Here is a 25,897-nt window from a genome sequence, read left to right on the forward strand (position 1 = left end):
ATCTTTTGCAGGGGATGCTGGTGTGAATGGGCTGATCCACTGATCGCAGGTATTGTGGCTGGAGGAGGGAGCAGAGAGCAGAAAAGTTACCAACTGTCCGGGACTATTTTGTTGTGTATAACCTTTGTTTGAATTGACTTACTGTGACAACCAGTTGAGTCAGCATTGCTGGAAATATGTGCATGGAGTGAAAGTCCTGCAGTTTTGTTTTTGTTTTGTTTTTCGTGATTTGATCGGTGCGCCTCACTGAGCCACAGACGTCTCATCTGTGTCGGAACATGTGGATTATTTTGGCGTTTATTCTGGCGGCGGCTGGTCCTGATGGGAGCTGGGGGTGTCAGTTGCCCCGTGACTGGAGACCTCAGACAGAAGCGTGCCGTGCCGAGCTGGCGGAGATCATTGTCTTTGCCAAGGTGTTGGCACTGCACAAGGAGTCTTACAATGTGTATAACTACCTGCCGTCTGACACCGAGCTGCTTTTCTCTGCCGAGATTGAGCTGCTGTGCGACCAGGCATGGGGCAGCATGCTGGAGGTCCCCTCCGGCTCCAGGTTCAATGTCACCGGCCTGGGGTACTTCCCCTGCTTCTCATACAGTGTTACCAAAAACAACAACTACTACTTCTTTCTAAGGTGAGAAACCCGAGTTTTCCTTATTGATCTAATCAATCATGTAAATGATTTCTTCTCACAGATGCATTACGTTTATTTTAGAATGAGCGGACATACTTTTTCAGACTATAAACATTTAAGATTAATTTCCAACAAAAGAAACAGCCCACTTAGACTGAGTTGCACATTGTCCCATAGATTTATGCCCTGTTATAGATGTTTACCTTGTCAGGGTAAGGTTTCAAGAATTTGAATATACTGTCACTGTTATAGGTTTAAACCTGTACAAGATTTTTTTTTTAAATTAACAAAGAAAAAACAAATACAAGTTTGTCTTTGACTGTTGCCCAGAGACGTGCCACGGATGACCAACTTCCCCCCTTATTTTCCAGATGTTCTGTTTAAGAAAAAAGATAAAACTTAGAAAATGTTGCACAAATGTCTCTGGGTGCTTGAGAATCAGGCATCAGCTTTGTTAAGTTTTGTGAAGACATCTTATAAAGATGAGAGGACTGCCACCATTTTTTGGGCAATGTATATTCGATAATAACCAACTATTTCGATCTCTATATACGTGGGAAACACGAGGAACGTAATCTTGGCGTTAAGTTGTCGCTGGCAAAACTAAATGATGAGTTCACATAGAAATGTCCCTCTGGCACATTTGATATGTCCAGTGAGCATTGCTCATTCAATTTATGCATTCAATCATATTCATAATGTCTTTTTAGAAATTATAGCACAAGATATTTTTAGGGCATTGTTGCTGCTTTTTAATAGTGAACGATTTAAAGGAGACAGGAAATCGGGAGAGAGAGAAGGTGAATGACACTGAATTGAACCATAACAGTATATTTTATCCTATGTGTCTTAACCGCTAATTCACCGGGACACCTCAGTAATACATTTTCTATGAGCATGATAGGAAATCCATGGATTGAACCTCACCTCCTCCTGGCTTCCAATGAAAGCCAGCAACTCTTCAGACCTGTTCAGAGATCTGTCACAAAAGGAAGTCAGGACTCTCTAAGGATTCAATCAATCAGTAAGGAAATATTCAGCAGTCAAAAGCAGAGAATTGGCACCATCCTCACTTATTCTCTTTTAATCAGCATCAGTCCGTTTGATACCATATTGATTTCAGGTTAATAATATATTTAATAACCTGCCAGACGTTTCACTCAGATTTCAATAAAAGTATGTGGCAGGTTAATGCTTAAATGTGTGTTGGACAGAAACAACACCGTTACTCAGGAAACGTCTATTGCATTCCAGCCAGTGTAATTACAGAGCCAGACATTTCCCAACAGCTTGAAGGTAAACCCAGTCGGTATAGGACCACCTTTTGTCCCGCTGAAACACACCAGTTTGCCGCTGTATGGAGAATCGGACGTGTGCTGACAGGCCTTACCGATATTTCTCTCATACTCTGCTTTTTTCTCTCAAACAGATGAAAAGTTAGATTTTCAGAGGGGGGCATTGAAAGGCATTCCTGGAGTTTATTGTTTGGCTGTCCCACATGAGGGTCTGCAGCAGGGGCCAACTACAATAGCACTCTTTATAGCACACGTTACACATCATATGCACACAATCACACTGTGCTATTGTGTATTGCTGTGTCTGATGACAGCTAAAGACTTTTAAGATGATTTCACTGGTTTAAGTTCATTACTTTGCTGCCCCCTGTTGCGACGGTGAAAACATCCGGACGTTATCCCTGTAATTAGACAGGCACCCACCATGGGAAACTTCCTGAAGCTAATGTCAGAACAGAGGTGCATTTAAGTGCAGACCTGATGATGATTAAGAAGCAATGATTGCTCCAGTAAACCAAAGCAGTTATCTTTTTGCCAGTGTGTACCAGGGATACAATGGATAGAGAACAACTTCCCAAAAATGCTCATGTACATTTTTCTCTGCTAAAGACTTAAGCCCACAAAGCATGAAGACCTACGGCAAAAAAACATGGTTCAGATGGGTGTAAAATAATGTTTTTATCAAACTTTTGACATTTCAGTTTTTCTACAGATAAAACAGACACGCTATAATATGCTAATTAGTGAGCTTTAAAAGTTCTGGCAGGTGGAATTTGTTACTTTCGAAAAGAACCAGGTTAGCTGTTTCCCCTGTTTCCAGTCTTTATGCAAAGCTAAGCTAACTGTCTGCTGGTTTTAGCTTTATATTTACCGTGCACACAAATATGGGAGAAGATCTGAGAAGGTAAGTATTTCCCAAAATGTAGGAACTTTTCCTTTAATCTTTCATTGAGCTACTGGTATTAAGCCGCGTAAAGATGTATCACTATTCAGATTAAATATCAACTTTCATGAGACTGAAAGAAATGAGATATGGCTAAACAAATAGTCTTCACATGTCCGGTTCTGTGATTTTCTGGCTAATGTGAGACACCCCCGTCATAAACCCAAAACAGATCAGTGTAGAGTTTCTAAAGGAGTGTTGTTGTGGCAGCTCCACAACACTGAGTCCCAGAAACTGCATGAGCGAGCCAAATCTGAGAAGTTCTCATGGCAGTCTCCAGTGGACATCTATTTCCTGTTATAAAAGCCAACAACACTTATCTCAGACCAAAATAGTCTTTCCAATCAATCACAAGTAAGCTCCCAGGACAGGACCAATCTAGTAGGGAGAACTGGAGATGTCCCTCAGGACCTTCAAATGAGACAGACTGACTGTAGAAAGTTACACCTATAACTCAGTTCTTCTACTACAAGTTGTGTAATATGTTGAGGTGTGTGTATGTGCTGCATCTGTGTGTTGTGTAACATGAACCAAAAATGTATTACATTTTTTATCATACATGGAAGAAAGTCACCATTGTTGTGCTTAGTTTATTTTTTTTGTTCTGTTTAGTTGTGTTTCCATCATTATAGAGTTCAGACAAGTTCTTCTGGATGCTTCTGACATCCCGGTCACTGAGCTTACACCTGACCTTTGAGCTCTATGGTTGAAGCAAAACATGAGCTTTCTTTGTGCTCTTTCAACATGCACACACACACACACACACACACACACACACACACACACACACACACACACACACACACACACACACACACACACACACACACACACACACACACACACACACACACACACACACACACACACACACACACACACACACACACACACACACTAACACACACGGTCTCTGATAGGGACAACTAAACTTTTGATGTCCCTCAAGGGATAAGAGATGGAATCCAGATGTATGGAAACACGTTTCTTCAAGACTTCCTCTCTTTCTCTCTTTCTAACTTTGTACACATTGTAGGAGAAGATATAAAACATGCTCAGTAAATCTTTTTGGCTTGTAGTTTTCTGGCTTGACTTATCCACATAATGCTTGAATTTGCATAGACAATAGATCAGGGTCTGCAGACAATTCTGTTAAATGTTTTTTACTATTGTCTGTCAAGTTTTATAGGATGAATAGACTGAACACTCTATTCGCTTCAATTTGGAATCTTGCTGACATGATGGTTATTACACATTTGCCGCTTACAACTTCTGTTTGTGTGCATCGTCATCTGCTTCTGTTTGCACAACTTTTTACTATACGTTTATTTCTACCTTTGTTCAAAACTATATCTATAAGTGCAATCTTTTTCTTTTTTCTGCCATGCAGGATGGATGAGAACTACAACATTATCCCTCATGGAGTGAACTTCCAGGACCCCATCTTCCCCGACACTGCAGATAACCATCGCATGTTCGCCAGCCTTTTCCAGTTTGCCAACTGCACGTCTGGAACTCAGGTCCACACCTACACCCCGGAGTGGGAGGCTCAGGAGGACAGCCGGGTATGTCGATGCCTCTTTTGAAGTACCTTTCTCACACCCAGTTAGTGATAAAGAATCTATTTTGATTCAGCTGTTGCATATTTATGGTGGGTACACAAATGGTTTGGGAAAAAGAGTGGAGTGAGCCACAATAGCCCAAAGTACTGTGGTGCACACATAAAAAAAAAAATCAATATTACATCCTGTTGTTTTCAAAAGAATACTATAAAGAAGCTGGAAAGTTAACGCATGCGAAACCAAACACACATTTCCTGAGGTTTGGCTACACAAAGAACTCACTATGTTTAAAGGAAAAATCTACTCTAAACAACATTGTTTTTGCAAGCTCTTTGGCAAACCATTTTGTTGTGTTTTCTCATGCCCAAAGACGACAGCTCTAATGTAGAAGTAAGTGGCCTCATGTCGACGCATGCCCAGTGCAACTACAATGGTCTTTGATTAGCTCACAAGACACTACAGTCAGGTTTGGGGGTCAGTCCCTCAGAATCATATACCAAGTGCTGGAAAACAGAAACATTTGTAGACTCGAACACACGTATAGCCACAAGATATGACGAATATTGAATATTTTGGACTGGAAAAAAGAACCATCCGGCTTTTTAAATAACAAGTGCAACAGTTTAATGTCCGTCATATGGGGGAGATTGAAAAGAATTTATGGAAACAGAAAATCACTACCTAAAGTAAAACCAGGGAAAGTGGATACATCATAAAAGAAAATCATCTCTTTCGACTGCACCTTGGCTAAGAAGATGATTTTTTTTTAAAAGCACTTATATGTAGCACTCTATAGTGAAGCTACCACACTTTCTTAATAACTTGCTCTTCTGGTTTGTACCCTAATTGTTGAATGCACTTATTGGAAGTCGCTTTGAACAAAAGAGCCAACTAAATGAAATAAAATGTAATGTAATGTAAAAGTAAATATGTCACAAAATAGCTCCTTGATGATAGTTTGGAAGTATCTAAAGGCCACTTCTATTAATGCTTATGCAGAATGACTTGAATCAATAAGCTTCAGCTCCACTGTTTAATTGACGAAAGCTCACTCTTACCTAACTACCCATGGCGTACACTAACACATGGTGCTCCTTGACACTGTAAGTTTCCTGCATCCCATCCCAGAGTCAATGTGTCAGTATATACAATCACTCTTTATCCCCTTTAATGAATCTAAACCTTTAACCTAATCCCCCTGATTAGGTCAGTCTTCTTCTGTCTGTTTCCAATCATTTGCTGACTACTCATAAAAGCCAAACCCCGCCATGGGTAAAGAGAATGAAAACATAGTTTGTATTTCCATTAACAGCAAGCTTTTGGGTCAGGCCTGTGATTATAATTACAGAGCAACATTTGAATATCAATTCTGCTTTCTTACATCATTCTCATGATTACATTTCCTCCTAGCAAAATAAAAAACAGACTTTGTTTTTACTGGTACTGCGCAACCATTGTTTGGAGAACTGACCTAAACTCACATCAGAACAGATCATGCCAAACGCATCACATAATCCATCAGATGACATAGTCATTTTGAGATTTAACATCAAGCAGTATCAGCAATAAAAACATTATTTTAAGCATGTTCCCACAGTTGTATGGTCCCAACACTCAGCACATGCAGAATTATTAGCTCTAAAGGGTTTAACACGGTCCTGACTTAATGTTCGATACAAAGGCAAAACTGATACCTGCTCACAAGATTAACTGCTATTCACTACTAGTCAAAAGTCACTTAGAGAAGGCTTGGTCTGTTTTGTTTTGTCCATGTTAGTTTGGATGACATCAGACTGGATGAACTCCTGCTATGCACCCAGGGTGTGCCACATGGATCCATTTTGGGGATCTTGAGTTTGAAAGATGTTGGCATTTACCAGGAGGGGAAGGTCTGATGACACTATATAACAAAGGTGCAATGTGAGAAATCAGCGTTATGGCCGCTTGAACCATACTCGCCTGTGTTTTAAATTCATCCATCATCTTCCAATGGTACGCTTTTATAATATACTTGATTTGTGATTTTGTCCAATCAGCTATTAGGAAATAACAATTCTCTATTTACATACTGCCCTCAATGATTTTGGGTTAGAACTGCAAATAAAACAAGATGTATGCTTTTTGGTAATTACATTGGCTGAATACATCGGTTGAGAGACTGAACTATATTTAAAAAAAATAGCCCTCTCACCCCTTACAAAAGGTCCGCCCATCACAAAGCATGAGAATCTGTCAGCTTATCTACTGACCAGTGACTTCTTAATGTCTTCCCTCAAGAAAATAAAGTCTGAGTCCCAGAAGAGAAAAGAGAAGAAAAACAAAACAAAACAACAGAGTCTGCTTATGTACAGGGATCAGAATTTGGGGCTACACCCCTGCCCAGGAGGCTGCTGTTCTTATCCATATTGAAAAAAGTCAACATTAACTTGTTTTAATCTGTGTACTTAAGTTTACTTGTAAGTAAAGTTATGTACGTAATGTAGTTACCTCACATTCTGCATCACTTGCCATACTTTGTGACATACGTAACGTTGTCACATACTAACGTAAGGTGGTAAAGTTATGTAACAAACATATTCATTTTAACCCAAACTTTGATATTTTCCTAAGGCTAACCAAGTAGTTATGTTGCCTAAACCAAACAAAACTGAAACTGATTCACAACAGTAACCACACATTTAGAAAATGCAACCATTACATTTAGGTATGAGGGCCACGATGACGACAAAATATGTCATATTAGAGGGTTGGAACAAACGACCATTGTGTCATGGAGTGGAAGAATTGTTGGACTTGTAATCGAGATATGATTCATGGATATGCCACTGTGTCCATTAAACAGCCCTTAAACTCTTTTAAAACTCTCACTGGAGGTAATTCAAAGACTCACTGCTGCATTTTATATGATAAATGAGATCAATGTGCCTTCCCTGATTGAGAGATATAATAACCACTGCTCTGTATTCATCTACAAAACCCTTGTTGGAAAATCGCCATGTCATATCTCATCTTTGCTGCTGTGGAACTTTGGCCCAGACTCAACCTGCCCCGATGATTGATTCATGCTTATGAAACAATATATCAGAACTAATGTAGGTAAGACTGCTTTTCCTGTTAGAGCAGTCATATATATATATATATATATATATATATATATATATATCTTTTGTTCTGTCCTGTTTATATATATATACATACACACACATATATACACACACACACACACACACACACATATATATATATATATGTATCTTTTGTTCTGTCCTGTTCATATATATACATACACACACATATATATACATACACACAAACACACACACACACACACACACACATATATATATATATATATATATATATATATAGCAGTATAATACAACTGTACCTTTCTGGCCTTTCAGGACACATTGATAAAACACAAAGGCTAATCATGAGCAAAATATGTCTTCCACCCAGGGGCAGGTTTATATTGTACATCTATGTCTCAATCTTGAATCCAGAGTTTTTCAAGGGAAATTACCCTTTGTCCACACTACAGCGTAGCCTCAAATCGTAAAAAATCGTAGCTCAGCAGTGATGTTCCAGTTTACGTCCACTGCTTTACATATCTTGAGTGTTCTGCTCCTGAACTTCATCCTTTGCATTATAAAGTTTCATACCCCTTTCAGATCCCTCCTGGGACACAAGTAAGAGCACATGGGGAAAATCCACAGCTAATATTACAGCCAGTAATGCATTAACCAGTGATGTGGGCCAGCAGCCAGCAGCACATTTTTAACATTTCCTCAAAACCCTCAGCGGTTGTTATCTGATGGCAGGGAGTATACATCAGTGTTTCACGCCGGCCCCATGTGGAAGCATTAGGATCTGTGGAGGAAATCCACACTCAGGCAGATAGGCATGCAGTCATAAGCAGCTGGAGCTAATTTTTTCACCTGAAAAGGTCTGGGCCTTTGGATTGTCTGTTGCAGGTTTGCAGACATGTTGGGTTTGATCTTGTGGTAGTGTCTCGCTGGTACAGAGGGAGTATGTTATGTAACTGTTTTATCTCAGAGTTATCTTGGTCCCTACCTGGAGCAACAATGTGAGTTTTATTTGGCTTATACTGTAACTCCTAAGGTCCCATATTATGAGAATGTACAGGTTCATAATTGTACTAGTTTAGGTTTCTCCTAGGATATGTTAACATGCTTTAATGTTAAAAAACACATTATTTTTCTCATTCAGTCTGTCACTCCAGCTTAGCGGCTGTCTCTTTCTGGGTCTGTGCTCTCATTGCAGCTGGTGGAGTAATAATAATAACTGTTATTTATATAGTGTGGGGTTTACAAAGTGCTTTGACACCATAGACTATATTAAAAATGGATGTAGCATCTCCGTCGAAGTCCGTTCTCTCAACTTGATCCAATCGTACTCGCCTACAGGAGTCACCATCTTGTCAGACTTTGACTCGCCTTATTTCCTCTTACCAGAAAAGGGCATCGATGAGACGTTAGGAATCATCTGAATAGAAGTGAGGGCCAGTGGCTAGCTGTCACTCAAGAGGCAGCGCAACCAAATATTAATGAACTTTAACCTCCAATAAAATAAAAACTAGCCTGGTACAAAAAAAATCCCCCCCCCCCCCTCAGTGTTGTCATGGAGATATGACCTAAACATACAGACCAGAATGTTTTTTTGTACCTGAAATAGGTTTATTTATCGTGTGAAAACGGCCTGTTTAACATGGGGGTCAATGAGAAACTATTCTATTGTGCAAACTGCTCCTACTGGACACGATTTTTTGCACTTCCTTATTGGATCAACCAGGAAGTCACTGTGGTGGGGCTTGCTTGACACACAAAGTAAAGCAAAAGCAGGGTATCCAGAGGTCAATATAACAAAGAGTTATACAGTAGAGCCAGACAAAAGCAACACAACATTGGGGTAAATAAAAACAGGAATATAAAAGATGCAAACGCAGTAGAGAGAGGACAATTAAAAGCAATAAAAAAAAAAAAGATAAGCATGACGAATAAATATCAGTGAGTAAAATATGAATAAAAGCAATACATTTTTTTAAACAAGTAAATCAAATGGTAAAATGAGAGAAAGACAACAGCGGCAAATCTATTAAAATGGGTTTTTGCAAGCAAACTGACTATAACGTCACTGTAGCAGCACTGTTTACCTATATATAGTAAAGTTGTGATATCACAGCTGTACAGAAGTCCTGACGGCTCGTTTAAAGACACAGTTTCTGAATTTGTGGTGTGTGCATTTCTCCTTGTATTGAGAGTTTTGATACTTTCACATTATTTATATAGCACCTCACCCTGCTTAATAATTAAAAAAAATATAATATGAAACCTATAAAGTGTTGAGACATGATTCCATGAATTATCCCACATTAAAAAAAGGTACAATCTCAAACATACATAACAATCAATTCCTTGACTTTTCCCCCTTCCCTTTTCTTTATTTTAAAGCTACACGCAGCCAAAGACCTGTCTTTGACTTTCTTTGATTCACTCATACACAAATAGTGGAATATGCTGAAAGACTTACGAGCTGTTGGCACTTGTTGTCATCCCAAAGAGCATGCCAGAATTGTTCTCTCGTATGACTTATCCAACAGAAAATTCTGCATCAAAAACAGGTGCTACGTCATAAATGTTTCAAAAACATACTAAATCTGACAATAGTATTTAGTATGAGCAGTTATGGTATATGATTTCATCCAAAAGGCAGAGCAAGAGGAAAATCTGTCTTAAATCTCACAGTGTGTACTGATAATGGCCTTCTTTGTGCAATAACCTGAAAGTAACTGATCAGTAATTTGACAGTTCAGCGTTCAAATGGGTCACAGTTAGTTTGCTTGCAGTGCCCGTAAACAAATGCTCCCCATGCTCCTAATATTTCCAACGTATTTACTGTTAACATTGTAATAAACAGGCCTTGTCCCTTCTCTTCACAGTTGTTGTGCTCCGCAGTGCAGAAGGCTCTGTTTGAGGAGGAGGAGAGGGTCTTGACTCTCTCTCAGAAGGTGCGCTCCTTGGAGAAAGCCAACGACCACCTGAGGGAAAAGGTGAAGACCATGAAACGTCTGCTACGCCAGGCCCAACGAGAAATAACCAAGGAGCAGCAGAACCTCAGCCTCAAACAGCTCTACGAGTCAAAGACGCCCCAAACTCACCCGGATCAGGACACCACCCAGGACCAGAGGAACCAGCCACTGAAAAAGGTCCTCTCCAGGACACTAAAGAACAATTGACTTGGATGATTGAATTTAGAGTCCCACAATGGACTTTTATTATAATTTCATTACATTCTCCATGTCTCCAACCTAATTAATATGCTTATTTCAAAAAGAACATATGAAAATTCAACAAACTTCACCTTCACAAACGAATTTGTCCATTTGTTGGTCCAACACTTCCTTTGCTATTGAGTCACCTACAAAGAGCGATTCATGCCTACATCCTTATCCTTAGCCGTATACCATGTGTGTGTGTGTGTGTGTGTGTGTGTGTGTGTGTGTGTGTGTGTGTGCGTGCGTGTATGTGTGTGTGTTGGGGGGGAGGGGGCAGGCCTTGACTTGACCTTTTTTGTGTCCCCAGATGAACTAAAGTGAAGGATTAACTGTCTCTGAGATAAAGGATTTAAATAGTTTCACAGGAGTAAGAGATCTACATCTAAATCTTCTCGACTCTTATTTCTCCCCATTAGTTCAATATAATGCTCTGTCTAAATAACTGTTGCTTTTAACCCACTGTCCTTTTTATTTGTTGAATTCAGTGGCAGCACAAACATTTTCCAAATATTGGACAGAGCTCTCAGCTGGCAAACACACTGCTGAACATGTGTGCTCGACGTTAAAGCATTGAAAATGTAATTTTTTTTTTCTTTCTGTGCTGGACACATTATGCATTGTATAGATATTAGAATTAGTTTCTTACTTCAGAAATATGGCCATCAAAATGCTCGAAAATCAATCCCTTGCCTTTTGAGGGTCCACTCTTAGACAAGGTGTTATGAACATGTCTTTCTCATAATGCTCTGACTGTGTGTTTAAGTGAATAGTTACAGCGGAGCAGCTGTGCCAAAGTCTTTTAACATTATGTCACTTCGTTCTACTTTGCCTGCTTTTCATTTACTTGTATGTATTTATACCCAAGAAAGTATCCCAAAGTGTGTGCTTTTTTAAATTCAGTGAATTGTTCCCCAAGAGTGGCTTTCCCCCCAAGCTCTTCCTTTATGCAAGTCTCCAAACTGAATGAAAGTGTTTGTATTTGAAAACAGAGTGCTGCGCACTCATTAAGTCCAGCCAGTGAGCCTGGCGTGGTACAGGATTGGCCTTTTCTGTGTCAGAAATGAAAGTTTTGCATTTATTATACTTTCTGTATTTGCTTATTACTATGCTCTCTCTAAACAATAAACACATGGTTTGCTTTGCCAATAGCATACTTAGGCTATTTGTGTAACAGGTATTGTAGTATATATATATATGTATATATATATGTATATATATACATATATATATATATATATATATATATATATATAAATAAATGAACTTTTACCTAACTTCTTATTATCTTGTTTTTAGTTTTCACAGTCCATGTCGTTTTCATAAAATGCATATGTAGGCTACTGTATGTTACTTTTTGGATGAAATTTAAAAGAATTCAACTATGTGAACATAAAAAACAATGCATCCACAAATTATAGCCTCATGTGAATATACAAAGCGTTCAACCTATAAATCCCTTAAAGTTGTACACAAAGTTGTGCACAAACACAGTCACTACAGTGGGGAAAGGGAAACTCCTCTGAAATTGCAATCTAGAAAGGCAGATTGTAGTCTGGGTGTCTTAGAGACTTCTGGTTTTATGCTTGTAACTTTTGCCTTTTTGACTTTTCCAGACCTGTCCAATCAGCGACAGTTTCATGTAACAATTTGAACCAGTTTCCTGGTTTAGGTGCAGCATTATTTTCTCTCATCTGCAACATATTTAAAACAAAAATGTATCTACCCAAACACCAGAACAAAGTAATGAATCCAAGTGAAAGTTTTTAACCTCGCTTGTAATGTTTCCGGCTTTCAGCATTCAAGTTAGAAATGATGAATGCTTTTTGGCATGCACAACATGTTTTGAGTGATTCAGTGCGAATACATCAAAGGTTTTCAAAGAACTGTTGCATATTCAAAAGAAACATAAATCCTAAAGATGAATTGGCCCTACTTTGACCTCATCTCAAGCTTTGTCCAGTTTTACGTCCGGCGCACTTTCAGAGAGAACACAGGACCATTTGAGACGCAAAATCATCTTGGCAGATGAAATTTTCAACACAATTTCCAGGAGAGCAGAACCAAATTTCTTCCATATGGTGGTGTCGCATAAAACCGAAGGGAAAGAGAGGCATGGCAAGAAGAGAAACTGAAAAAATGGACACATTTCAAACAGGTTTTATGTCAGGAACTCTCTCGCAGCATTGTTCTGCAAAGGTCGATATGAAGCGAAAATTTACAAGCTTTCCTCTTGCGCATCGTTTGACCTGTTGAGCGAAGTGTTGCGCCGAGCAGCTTCTCATCTTGTCTTCTTGTTAGCCCTTTCTACTCCGCATGAAACCTTTGCATTAGTGAACCTTGCCTGCAGCCAAATGTCAAAATCCTGTGGACCCGGGCCAAAGATGATATACACAGACTGCTTTCTCAACATAAACCACCGTGCACAGCCAAGCTGCAAAACAGATGTTAGGCAACACGACGACACAGTGGTGGTCCCTTCCAGAGGACCTGGCTATCTGTGGACATGGTTTATTTATCTTGCCTTGTTTAATGTTTTCAAATGATGTTTCTTTCACTGGCTAGTCCGATTTCATTTTTTTTGTATTCTTAATAATAATAATAATCACAGAGCATCTGATTGGTTGATACAGTATATCTTTTTCCTTTTTTTAACCCCCCCTTTCTGTCCATGTTTTTTGAAGCAGCTCCAATAAAGTCTTTCAATCTGTCTGTCATTTATCGCTCCGTACAAAGAAATCCACCGCAGAGGTTTCTAACTTTAAGCTCTCTAACCTGCCATGGGCTCCATTATTTCTGTAGCTAATTACTTGGGTCTGCATTTGGAGAGCCGGTGTTTCCTTTTAAGAAAAAAAGGCCAGATTTTGTGACTTACCTTTGTGTTTTCAATTAGTCACCCCTGTTGAATAAAACAAAGACTGCCATGCAAGTGGCTCTATGAGGCTGCACAGTGGTGCTTTGAGCTAAATGCTAATATAACGTAGCGTAGAGTTAATTATTCTGCTTCGTTTCTTTCATCCAATAATGTTTTATGTCACTCTGATATTTTACTATTATACAATTGTATTGTTGTTCATCTTGTTTATAATATAAAGAAGAAAGAAGAAACTAGACACAAAAACAGTTCCCTGATCTCCCCATAATCCCCCTGCTATTGCATGCCCATTTGCACTAAACATGTACATATATATATATATATATATATATATATATATATATATATATATATATATATATTTCTATTTTTCATCTTATCATCTTTGGTAAATACTTTATTTTTATTTTGTATTTTTCTGTGTTTTTTGTATTTTTGTGTATTGCGTACACAGAGGAGAGAAAAAAATCCGGAGTTGAATTCCTTGTATGTTTGCACATACATGGTGAATAAATCTGATTCTGATAATGGGAATTTTCCCACTGGAATTGGTTTGATGTTTGTTATGTGTGCTGAACGCTGATTTACTGTCTGCTGCATGTCGTCCCTGTAATATGCTCTGTTAATTCTTCAGTGACAGTTTTGGGTTGAAATGTGGTTTATGTATATTATTTGTTAAAAGAGGGCTTTCAGTTGCCAAATTCTTTTATTATGCTGTTTATTAGTACTTGTTAAGCACACCAACATATTGGGGACTGCTAACCAGAAGCTTCATTAGAAATCTTTACGGTGTAACTTGCTAGCCAGCAGTTAGGGAAATTATTCCTTTTTTTATTTTAAGTATTTTTGTTTAGTATTAGTATTTTGGCTTCTCAAGCTTACCTGTGTCTACTGTGTACCACTGCTCCACTCCAATGACAATGCAAACATCAGGCCTGGGGCATAAAGTGATGAGAAAATGCCCCCTTCCCTACCTTCTACTCCCCTATTTCAGCCACCCTTGCCTGGACCACACACATCTTTTTTTAAATTTGTGGCAGTTTCTAAGCCTTTTATTATATAGGATAGACAGGAAATGGGGTGAGCGAGAGAGGGCCGCAGGCCGGAGTCGAATCCATGGCTGCTGCCTCGAGGACCTTCAGCCTCTTCACATGTGGCGACTGCTCTAACCACTCAGCCACCGGCCGCCCCCGGACCACACACATCTTTGAACTTGGCCTTCATTTTGATTTCAACTACATGCCTGTAAAGTTTCATGACTGTATCTTGTACGGTTGTAACGCTATTACGGTGTCAAAATCTGTCCACAGACAGACATATAATATATATAATAATATAACATCTGCAAAAATACTCAAAACTGCCTCTATGTCTGTTGCCGCTACGCTGTCTCCAGGAGCACATTTTGCCATGATGACACACACAAACACAGATTCACAAGGTGAAAACAATACCAGCGTCACTGTTGCAACTGGTAATGAAAAAGATACTTTGACTTGATGGTGACATGCCTCCTTGCACAGCAGCTGAATTGTCGTAATAACCCAAGATCATGCTAGATTCTTTCATGGTGATATATCAGACAGTTTCGCTAACACAAATGTCAACCTGGTGATGGTGAGGATTCATCCTCTGGGGATCATAAATGTTTGTACAGATTTTAAAGCCATGTAATGCTTATTTTACTCTAGACCAAAGTGATGGACATAACAAGGGAGCAAGCATGTAATAACACCAGAATCAGCAATCCACTTCAAACATTATAATATTCTGTTGCACCCAATTGCAAGTCAACGACAACTTTTCACTCACAACTTCAGTTATTCAACCTTCTGCTTCACAAAGTGAACATTAAGCAGCACCACCATAAGCATGGCTTTGATTTGAGTGGAAATGCTTCCTCATCATGTCTTCACACTTGAGCAGCCGTACTCTGGCAAAAGGGGGAGGGGATTTTCATTGTTGCCTGTCCACGTCTGTTTCAATAAAGATGACTGATGTGCGTGTGTGTTTCCCTCAGAGACCTCGGCTGTTGCAGTCAAACTAAAATCACAATACTGTGCTTTTTAGCCTCAACCTCGTACTGTAAGCTCAATCTTGAGACTCCAGAGGACCATATTCATTTCCCCAGCCGTATGGCATGCAAAAGGGCCATGGTTCACACTTGAGTACTTGGATTTCACTGTTGTTTTTATCAGTCTGGGAAACAACTGTCGTGTCCACAGATCCTGACGAAAGACACAAACTTAATTTCAAGAGTTCTTTGGTCATAAAGGAATTCTGCTGTTTTTACCTTAAAAAAAACAACCCACTTCTTTCCCCTTTCCTCTTCCTCTTCCCCTCCCCCTGTCTTCCCCCCTCCATCCTTCACTTATAATTTCTCCTTTTTTCGTCTGTGTTACTGACGAAGTCCACAAGCAGAGGAGGAATTTGACTTCATGTGTTTGTTGTTAGCGCTGCCAAGCTGTTTTTATATCTGATGGTTAGCTGTATTTTCCACCCTAAATGTTTACAGCATTTCTAAATGATTGTTCAGGATTTGAGGCTTTTTGTGTTAAATTCTAGACTGCTTTTGAAGAATTTGCTTAGTTTTCAGATGTTGTTCCTTGTGAATCCACCAGCTGTATGTATACTGATGAATGATCTTGTAAATTTGATAAACACTGGGGTGATGCCTCTCAGATATGATGCATGAATTGGTCAGTGCATATCTGATCATTAGTATCATTAGCTGAGTCAAAGCTGATGGTGATGAAGCTGATTGGGCAACGAGAAGAGTTTGAGCATCAGATGGAAAGAGAGAATGTCTGTGTGTGACGTGGTGGTGGACTTATAGAGTAAAAGGGTTGCAGAATATCTCTCAAATGTAAATCTAACAGATCTTGATAACACACAAAAAATGGTCAATGTAGAGTCATTAATTAACCTCACCTGCACGTCTTTGGACTGTGCAAGAAAACTAGAGCAGCCAGAGGAAATTATTTAACTAACGTTATTGTTGTTGCTATTATCAAATGGTATTTGGATATTAATTGAATCCATTTGAGCATGAGTCATTGGGCATGTTACAGCAGATTTCACTTGCAGCTCTGTTGATCAACAGCACTCTTTGCACAAACTGATCCTGTAAAATAAGCCATGAGCATATCATTTGGACATAAATTACTGCCTGAGAAAAGGTTTCAAAAAGCACAGCCCTGCAGTCTGCACGCGCACAGTGTATGATGTGTGTTTCTGCATGTACAAGATTGGTGGATTGTCCTTCAGTAAATCAAAAATGTTCTTCTTGAGAATTTGAAGGACAAACCTGGAGCAGAATAAGTTCAGTGGTCAAATTGAAAGAATAGCTGTTTTTTCTATATCCCAGTGTGAATAAAGGGTTTAGTGGCTGAAACTGTATAAACAAAACTAAACCAGTACTGCTGAAAGTAGCTGTTGTGTTGGGCTGGTGATCAGGGTTAACAAATTAATGAAACTGAGTTATCAGGAAGTCATTAACGTGGATATACACATTTCCCAAATTTCATCGTCAGCATCCCAAGCGACTTTTCCCCCCGAATGTGACCTGAGACAACCCAGAATTCCACTCTGCATCCTGTCTGATGTCTGCTTTGACCCATTGTCTCCATCAGTCAGATCCCATTCTAGATGTGCAAAGGTGTGGAAACAACAGTCTTTCATGATTTTCCTCTCCATCTATCCTGCTCTTTTGATGTTTTTCTGACAGTGTTTGCTTTTCATCCGCCCCAGTTGGGGACTGCGTCGTATGATGTATAGAGTCGGGGTAAACTCCCAGCACAGACCAACATCAGATGTATTGCTAATGCAAGTAACATGGATGTCAAGTTTCTGGTGATGTTTGACCCTAATTGCAGACTGAATTTTCCCAAAAGTGGAAAATTAGTGGCTCTCCTCATACTGCCAGATACTCTGCTCTTCATCCTGTTTATTATTACCAACTGTGGTCTGCACAGTCATGCAGGACTTTGAGGGTCTGCAACTTTTCATAAACTGCGGTGCTTTGGCATCAGGAGCTGCTGCAGTCAACCTTTGAAGAACCAGCCTTTGAAACGTTAACCTAAACGAAAAAGCAAAAGCACTTTCACATCGTCTTTCCTATTCAGATAAACTGAGTCATTCAGACCGAGTGAATTGCTCACAAACTGCACGTCACTCATCTCCAGGGCACGGAGAGGAGGGTGATTTCACTGTGTAGTTAAGTCTCTCTCCAGCACTTCAGGGACTTTTGACTTGCTCAAACTCAAACAACCTCCCAAAACAATGTGAGGCCAAAGGGCCAAGGAGAAATGGAACTGGAAAATCTTTTTTACATTAATGACTTTTGTCTGTTTTTCCATGTTTTGGTCCAGGGAAAATATTTAGCCAAGATGCCTTGAGACATCTGACACTGCATCAAAATATATGCACAACTGAGATATAAGGAAACAATCTCTGTGATTAGGTGTAGAGGAAATATAAGTGTATGAGTAGTTATTTGGTATTTTATTCATAAACACATGTTACATCCATCCACACAACTGTTTGTTAGTTAAGCTCTCTGGCTGCATGCTGCAGTGTGTGTGTGTGTGTGTGTGTGTGTGTGTGTGTGTGTGTGTGTGTGTGTGTGTCCGTTTGTGTGTACGATGAGATCAAACTGAGTCATAATAAAAAAAAACAGCATATCAAACAAGACGTGGCATGTCATTGAATTTGTTGTTCCTTCCACCAGGGAGGTTTTCATTTGTTTGTCTCTTTCTACTCTGAGGTTGATGAAGTTTGCATTGAGTTCACTCATAGGCTGAAGAATAATTGTTTTGATTTTGATGCTTCATGAATAAATATGTAAAACAATTGTTTGAATGGAGTCTTCTATTCGATCAAAAAAAATTCCCCAAAAGGACTCCTAGAGAAGGGCAGGCTGAATAGATTGGGAAAAGAGTGAAAAGCACAAACAACTTGTGAAATCTATTCATACTTACGGCAGCACACATGTTGAAGGACAACATGGATATATGCACATAAACCCTCTGAGAGAACTGACAGACTGAAGCACAATATGTTCCTGCTGACAGACAGGAGGGCAGAGCGTGTGTTCGCTCTTTCACTGTGAACACAACACATTTCAAACCCTAACTCAACACTTTGACATAAGGGCAAACAGGTAACCTTGAAGGGTTAGAAAGATATGTTTGATTTGAGAGGTACTTATTTCCCAAAAGATGCCATTAAACTCAAATGACCAACAGTATCTTATCATTTATCTTCATAATTAATGGCGTATTATGCCAGGTAGAGTAGGTCACCTTGGATGGGAGTAACTCAAGTTTGTGGACTTGTTAGACAGCTCTGATTGGCCACCACAGGGGCCAACAACAACCAACCTCTGGGTCTCATAAATGAAGCCAACGCAGAAGTGCCAAAAATTGCAGCTCATCAAGTGGCCCCTTGAGGCTGGCTCGAAAACAGAGTATTCTCCCATAGACCCCAAATTTACAGCAGAAATAAAAAGGTTTACAGCCTGCTACAAAAAACAGTTCTGTTTTAGTTATGTTGTAGCTAATTTCACATTTCATGACAACTGTACTGGGTGATTTGTATTTAGCTAGCCACTGGCCCTCACTTCTCCTTAGATGCTAGTTGTCAGGATTAGCTGGTAACTCCGTCATCTTGACCTTGACTGCTGTCATCCGTGTGGTGGTGTTACTATAAGTTTCCTGTATTTACAACTAATTTGTATGTTACAACCGTAAACTGTATATTATTGAACAAATTAAAAGGTGTTGGTGTCGCAAGTGGCACAACTTGTTAGCTCTGTTTTGCCATCTTATTAAATAGCCGCACTTGCACCAGGACTTTTGTTCCCCGCTCAGGATTCGGGCCGTAAGGGTCGGTGTTTTACAGTATATGGGAATAGTACTGTGTTGAATATCTGTTTAAATCATAGATCATAAATGATGGCTGTCTACACTTGACTCGCCAATGTATTCTCTTCTAGAGACTGACACAGGAGTGGATTTTCACTTCCGTCCTGTCCCGCTCCCAAAAAAAACATTCCTGCTCCAGACTGTTCCCGTTGCAAAATAAAAAAATTACTCCTGTTCCCTGCCGAAATTAAAAAATCTCAACATTGCCTCGCTCCCATAGCTCCAGGCAGTTGTGCTGATGTTTCTAATTGGTTTGGTTTCATTTATTGCCCACAATGTGGAAATTTGTCTTTGGTCTCATAAACGCAACAAGCAGGACAGCAACAACAACAGCAACACTTACACGCAAACATCTTCAGGGCAAAAATCAGGACAGCAGTGGCAGTTACACTAATAGCGCATTAACGGGACATTGTGTACAGTGCTCCAATGGCATTAGGGATGAAGGAATTTAAAAAATATTACGATTTGCCCTAGGCACTTTGTATCGTCTACCAGAGGGAAGAAGTTCACACTCCCTATTGAGTGGATGAGAGGGTACGTCAGCTAGATGGGCGTATCTCCCTCCTCACAGCGCCACATCAATGCCCTTTTTTGGTAAGAGGAAATGAGGCAGAGTCAAAATCTGACAAGATGGTGACTCCCATAGGCATGATTGGATCAACTTTGAAATAATTGACATTGACGTAGAGGCTACATGCATTTTATATACTACCTGTGGTCTGTATGCACAGAGACCATGCCCTCTGCGCCCTCTGATGAAGATATTCATTATATGATATGATATCATATAAAGCTATCTTATGCAGTTTGGGGTAAAAACCATGAATTTTGGTGTTTTGAAGTGGTCAGTCAAAAAAGCCTGGAAATGCTACTGCGTCTGATTTTTCCACAAGCTCCACCATGAAGGTGACATTATGGTTTACGTAAAATGTTTCGATAACTGTTGGATAGATTGCCATTGTTTTTGGTAGAAATTCAATTAAAGGAAGAGGAAGAGGAAGAAAAGAAGAGAGGAAGAGAGAAAAGATGAACAGAAGGACAGAGAGAGACAAAGACAGACACAGAGAAAGACAGAGCTTATCAAGAAGAAGAAGAAATACTTTATTTTATTATTCTAGCATTTAAAAATGCTAGAATGCTAACACGCCCAACCAGGATGGTGTTGTCCCGTTCATCTGATAGCCGCCAACTCATGATTCTTGTCATACTAGGAATTTGCTTACAATGCTCATTAGAAGAAGGTTTGAATTACTGAAACTGCTTAAATAAATCAACTATGCAAATGAAATTGTGAGTCAGTCATACCAGTGTTGTTCACTTTTGGCTTGTTTCTGTATCAAGTCTCTATTTCACATTCCATGCAAGCATGGGCAACAGCGCTCCAGATTCATGATGGGAGGAAGATGTGGAGTAAGCACAATTTACATCAGTGTGCTGCTGCTCTTATAGAGGAAATTAAAGGCAGGCATAAGGTTTTGTCTTAGCTTTAAAAATAGCCTCTACATGGTACCAAGTTTCACCCCTTGGCCATGTTTCACTTCATTTTTTCCACTTCCACATCTACACCGCCTGCATCTTTCAGCACTCTCCACCTTGTGATCCATGCAATTTCTCTCCCATTATTTTGAATCAGTCCCTTGTTCCTGGTTTGACCACATCATTTTCACTCCGTCTACTGTCTCCTGAATGAGGTCGACCACCAGACTCCCGCTCCGCTCTCTTGTCTCCTCTGGCGCAAACGCTCCAGAGAGCCAAACCACAAGCCTCAATTACCCAGCATTCCTTGGAGAGCAAGAGAGAGGCCTCATGTAGAATGTAAAATTAACATTCATGACAAACCTCTCAAGCCACAAAACTATTTCGTGAGATCAACATTGCAGAATTACACCATTGAGAAAAGTATCACTCCTAATATCCAAACTTTTCTGGCAGGATGAAGATGGCTAACTTTATGATGTGGACATTTATGTTATCATATGTTTTCATGCGATATGAATTTATAATTTCAAAGAAAAAAAGCATGTTAAATATTCAGTTACAAGTCAGCACAGCTTAGCAAAATAATGGGGGTCATCCCTATGTTCCCAGGGTCCTCTATTTCCCGGTCGCATAAGCCTATGCCTTTGCTGGGTTAGGGTCAGCGTTAGGGGGTAGGGTTAGGGTCTGCATAAGCCTGTTTGCCGGGGAATTCGGCACTGATTGTGGCTAGTCTTTCTTAGCAGAGCAGCAGTAAAGTTACTATCTCAGCTTTTGACTCCAATTTAATTCACAATTAAGTGTGTTTAAACTACTTTTAAATAAATAATGTTTTAAATTACACATGTATTAATTGTTCAATCATTAGATTTGATTGCTAGAAACCAATACCCTACATGTATTGACATAGACTATATTGTTAAACATGTATGTGACATGAAATGTAAGCTTAGAAAATGTATTTTTTTCTTTCACAAATAATGGACTCAGACAGATTCCTAATGCATAGACAGGGATTTTAATGTAGGTTTCACTTACAAATCCGTTTCAAGCAAAAGTCACTGGCTTTCACACTGAGCAGAATAATCACTTTTCAACAACCAATGATGCATTACATCTGTGTCTACAGTAGATACTGTAGCCCAGAACAGCATTTCTTAAAAGGCAACATATTTATGGTACCACAAATACTCATTTTTATACAACAAATCTTATCACACTTTGGTCATTCTCTACAAGCAGTCAATGAGCGATTAAAGGAGAAAACTTCACAGAAAATTCACAACCAATTATAACTATTTTCTTACAATATATATCTAGATTTTTCCTTGAAATATTTTTTCATTTAGGGTTTGTGGAAAACCTCTTAATTTGAGCACTTTTGGGATTGAGTGTGCTGAACCAAATGCTGGAGTGAGTGGGAGTTAATACAATGAAATGAATCATCATCAGCAGGGAAATTACAGGAGCTGCAAGAGATTAATGACAGTGTCTGTGGCTATATGTCAAATCAGCAATGTTGTTTTTTCAATCATCAGGAGATTAATAGTGATACTGTTGCCAGACTGCCAACATTCATAAGACTGCAGACAACAGCTGCCTCCATGCCTCAGCTTTCCTGTGCTTGTTTGGGTCTTCCTCTGTCACAGTAATTCATGAAGTACGAATAATTCACACAGAAAATCCCAGAAACATAAATCATTCTTTAAACTACATTTTACAAGGAGTCACCAGTTACATTACCGTCCTAATACACTACAACGCCTATCCAATAGGAATGCAGATTAAAGCTTAAAATCTTGAAGCAGCACATTGAACTTGCTTTGACCTGTTGAAACGTTAAAAACAGCTTTTCTTGCTCTCTTTATTTATCTGCATGGTAAACTTTCGAAAATAATTTTCAACTGTTACATCACAAGTAGTGCACACACTAGTCACTGCTGATCATGGGAATTACACATTTCAAGCCACATCATGCAAATCACAACAGTACCATATGTCTATACTGTTGTATCAGAGAGAGAATGAAACTGTTAAAAAGAAACTGTCATCCCATCAAGAACAGGACGGAGCGATCGAGGATGATTGAAGCTAAGATCTCAGCATCACTTTCACTGCCTTCGTGGAGAACTGAGCCCTCCCTTCCTGACTATAACCAAAATGAAGAACAGAGGATTAAAAAAATATGCATTCAAGCTCCTCTACATCTGATACTCAACATCATTCTCCTCTGAAAAAAGTACACTGTAAAAGCGCCAACACTGCTATGAGTTTGTCTATGCATGTTTTAAAAGAGAGTTGGATTAATGAAAAATGAATACAGAGTATGTGCTATTCATGCACACACAAACATAAAAAGCACTGATGGATGTACAGTAAAGATGCAGTGAGTCAGTCTGATGCATATTTATATTCATTAATCCAGGTTTCCTATTTAAACAGGCTGCATGTGGAGGGAATGTGCCTGTAAAAAAAATGTCAGAAGAATTGTAATGACGGTACGATTACACACATGGTGACAGATGCATATCAAATTTTGTTGGCAGTTTTTTTTTTTTTGGCATTCACACAACCTACTTAATCCTACCAAGCCTGGTCTGGAGTATGGTTAAGCACCCTAATCAATGTTTTTTTTTTTAGATTTGCAAATGCTGTTTTTTTTGCACAACATGTACCGTAGGATTTTTTATTGAAATACAAGAACACACTCCTTTAATATGCGTCATTGAAGGAGCCGGCAAAATACTAATAATTACATTTAAGATTTATTTAAAGGGTTTTTGAAAAACAAATGAGGCTCCTGGTGAAGCTCTCTAGAAAGGTTTTACTAATATCATTATTTGTAATGTATTTGACTATAATGGCAGTGTGCAATATGTACGCAGGCCTCCCTTCTTAGATTACAGCATTTAACTCTGAGACAAATAGCATAAACCTGCATTTTAAAGCTTAAAACGTGATACATAAAAAATATGGAGTTACTGAAAGAGTCCTTGCTGCAAGAAACAGAAAAAACATTTCAGAAGCTACCCAAAAATAAAGTCATCACACTGTATATCCTAAAGGCACCTTAGACAAAGTTATATCCCTGTTCTCGAGTGGTTAAAGAGGTTTGGGGTTGAAAAAAAAGAGGATGGAGACGCCTTTTCCTCTCAAAAAGCCTAACCGCTTAATGGAAACACTATATTGCCACACGAAAGGCTACATAGTAGAGAGGTGGAGTTTTCATTGCATAAACTATTCTGTTACTGATTGTCTAAAAGCATGACTTAAAGACAAAGAATGCAGATCTGTAAGTTTCCAAGATGTTACTCAAATTTCAAATTCTGCAACATATCAAAATGCTCTATGCCTTTCCACCTTTAACAACACTCCATCACTTGCATCGTACTGTGATACTGCATTTCCTCAACAGGGTAAATTTCAAAGATAAAACATGCAGCATGGGGGAAACTCTCTCCTGTTCATGCAGATATTGTCTCTGGATTTACACTCCATAGCAGGAGGTTGAGAAGACAACACAAAAATATATAAAACAATAAAACAAACAAAGAGACAGGTTGAACCAAAAATCATGAGTAAAAACAGTGTCCAACAAGCTCTGTCCTGCTTCTGCAAAAACACCCCCCCCCCCTGACATGCTGGTGGAGGAGGTTATCTTCCCCTCCTTCCTTTGTATCCACTCCCCTATTTCAACTCATCCCAAACTACCAGCCCAGTCTGTAAAAAATAATCCTCCATACATCATCATCATTATCAAGTCTCCCTACTCCTCCTTTCATCCCATTTAAGGTCTTCCTTCTCAGGCTGGACAGGCTTGCTCCCCCTGCAGGCGAGAGGTTGGAATGACGCTGTATTCCTAACCAGATAAGGGGGGAGATGGTGCCTCCGGTTCCACCGAGGGGGTTAAAATTGGAAAGTCACTGGGATTGATTAGGCAAGTAAGTGGAGCAGGCGCAGGGATCACACCCTGCTGGTTGGGTGGCATCGGTAGGTGCAGTTGGACAGGGGGTCAGCTCCGCCGTCGACGTTCTGGGAGCACCCTCCCTCGCAACAAGCCTCTTACAGAAAAAGAGGACATACTGTCAGTATCGACATTAAAGCTAAACATTAAGCTGCAGGTGCTTATTTACTGCTGTATTTACAGTCTGTGTGTGTGTGTGTGTGTGTGTGTGTGTGTGTGTGTGTGTGTGTGTGTGTGTGTGTGTGTGTGTGTGTGTGTGTGAGATAAACAAAACTCTAGCGACACTAGAAGCTAAAGCACTGCTGGTACCTGCATCTTCCTCTGGTAGCAGATGACTGGGCAGGTTGGGGTTGGGTCCCTCGTGACTGGTGCCCAGCTGGAGGCGCCTCATGTGGCGGACCACTGCTGTGGCATTGAATGCTTGCTATGGATGAAAAGACACAAATGCAATATAAACAAAAAAATGTATAGAATTTCCTTAATCTGAAAATGAAAGTTAACCAACTGAGACATGAGATCAATCAATATATTTGTCACAATATTACAAACCGAGCAAAAAGGGGGCAAGGGGAGTGGGGCTGCCCACCTCATATAAGAGGGCGTAAACAGTTTTACATTTGGACGACAAAAGTCATCAAAGAGAAGTCCAACAGGTCGACTTTACCTCAGCATTGGACAAGGTTAGGGCTGATTTAAAACCAGCATTGAAGTGTTCATCACAGAACAGTCATATCATTTAGTTTACAGCTCTAAATAACACATTTACTGTAAGTGTGCAGTGCCTATTTAACATTTCTAGCAATTCAAACACAATCCATTCCCAAAAGGTAAAGCAAAAAAAAAAGTTGTTCCCTGAAGTTCAAACCAAGACCAGACTTTTTTTTATCGTGAAAAGCCGAAAAATCACACAGCATAAATCATGCATATAAGAA

The 25,897-nt window shown here is 39.5% G+C and overlaps 2 protein-coding genes across 3 annotated transcripts in view; one reads left to right on the forward strand and one right to left on the reverse strand.

Annotated features, from left to right (window-relative positions):
* Positions 1 to 11,895, forward strand: ccdc3b (coiled-coil domain containing 3b). The gene is made up of 3 exons (XM_083939116.1): positions 1 to 631; positions 4,260 to 4,434; positions 10,391 to 11,895. Exons 1-3 carry the CDS (start codon positions 279 to 281, stop codon positions 10,685 to 10,687), a joined length of 825 nt encoding a protein of 274 aa, XP_083795242.1. The 5' UTR covers positions 1 to 278; the 3' UTR covers positions 10,688 to 11,895.
* Positions 11,896 to 22,030: 10,135 nt separating this feature from the next.
* camk1b (calcium/calmodulin-dependent protein kinase Ib) overlaps positions 22,031 to 25,897 on the reverse strand; it is a 38,825-nt gene continuing 34,958 nt past the window's right edge. For both annotated transcript variants that reach the window (XM_083938850.1, XM_083938849.1), the window contains 2 exons: positions 25,275 to 25,389; positions 22,031 to 25,062 (listed from right to left, as the gene is read on the reverse strand). In XM_083938850.1, the coding sequence (XP_083794976.1) occupies positions 24,965 to 25,062; positions 25,275 to 25,389 (213 nt within the window). In that variant the 3' untranslated portion in view covers positions 22,031 to 24,964. The remainder of the gene's footprint in view (positions 25,063 to 25,274; positions 25,390 to 25,897) is intronic.

The sequence above is a fragment of the Echiichthys vipera genome (assembly GCF_963691815.1).
Source record: "Echiichthys vipera genome assembly, chromosome: X".
Classification (NCBI taxonomy): Eukaryota; Metazoa; Chordata; class Actinopteri; order Perciformes; family Trachinidae; genus Echiichthys; species Echiichthys vipera.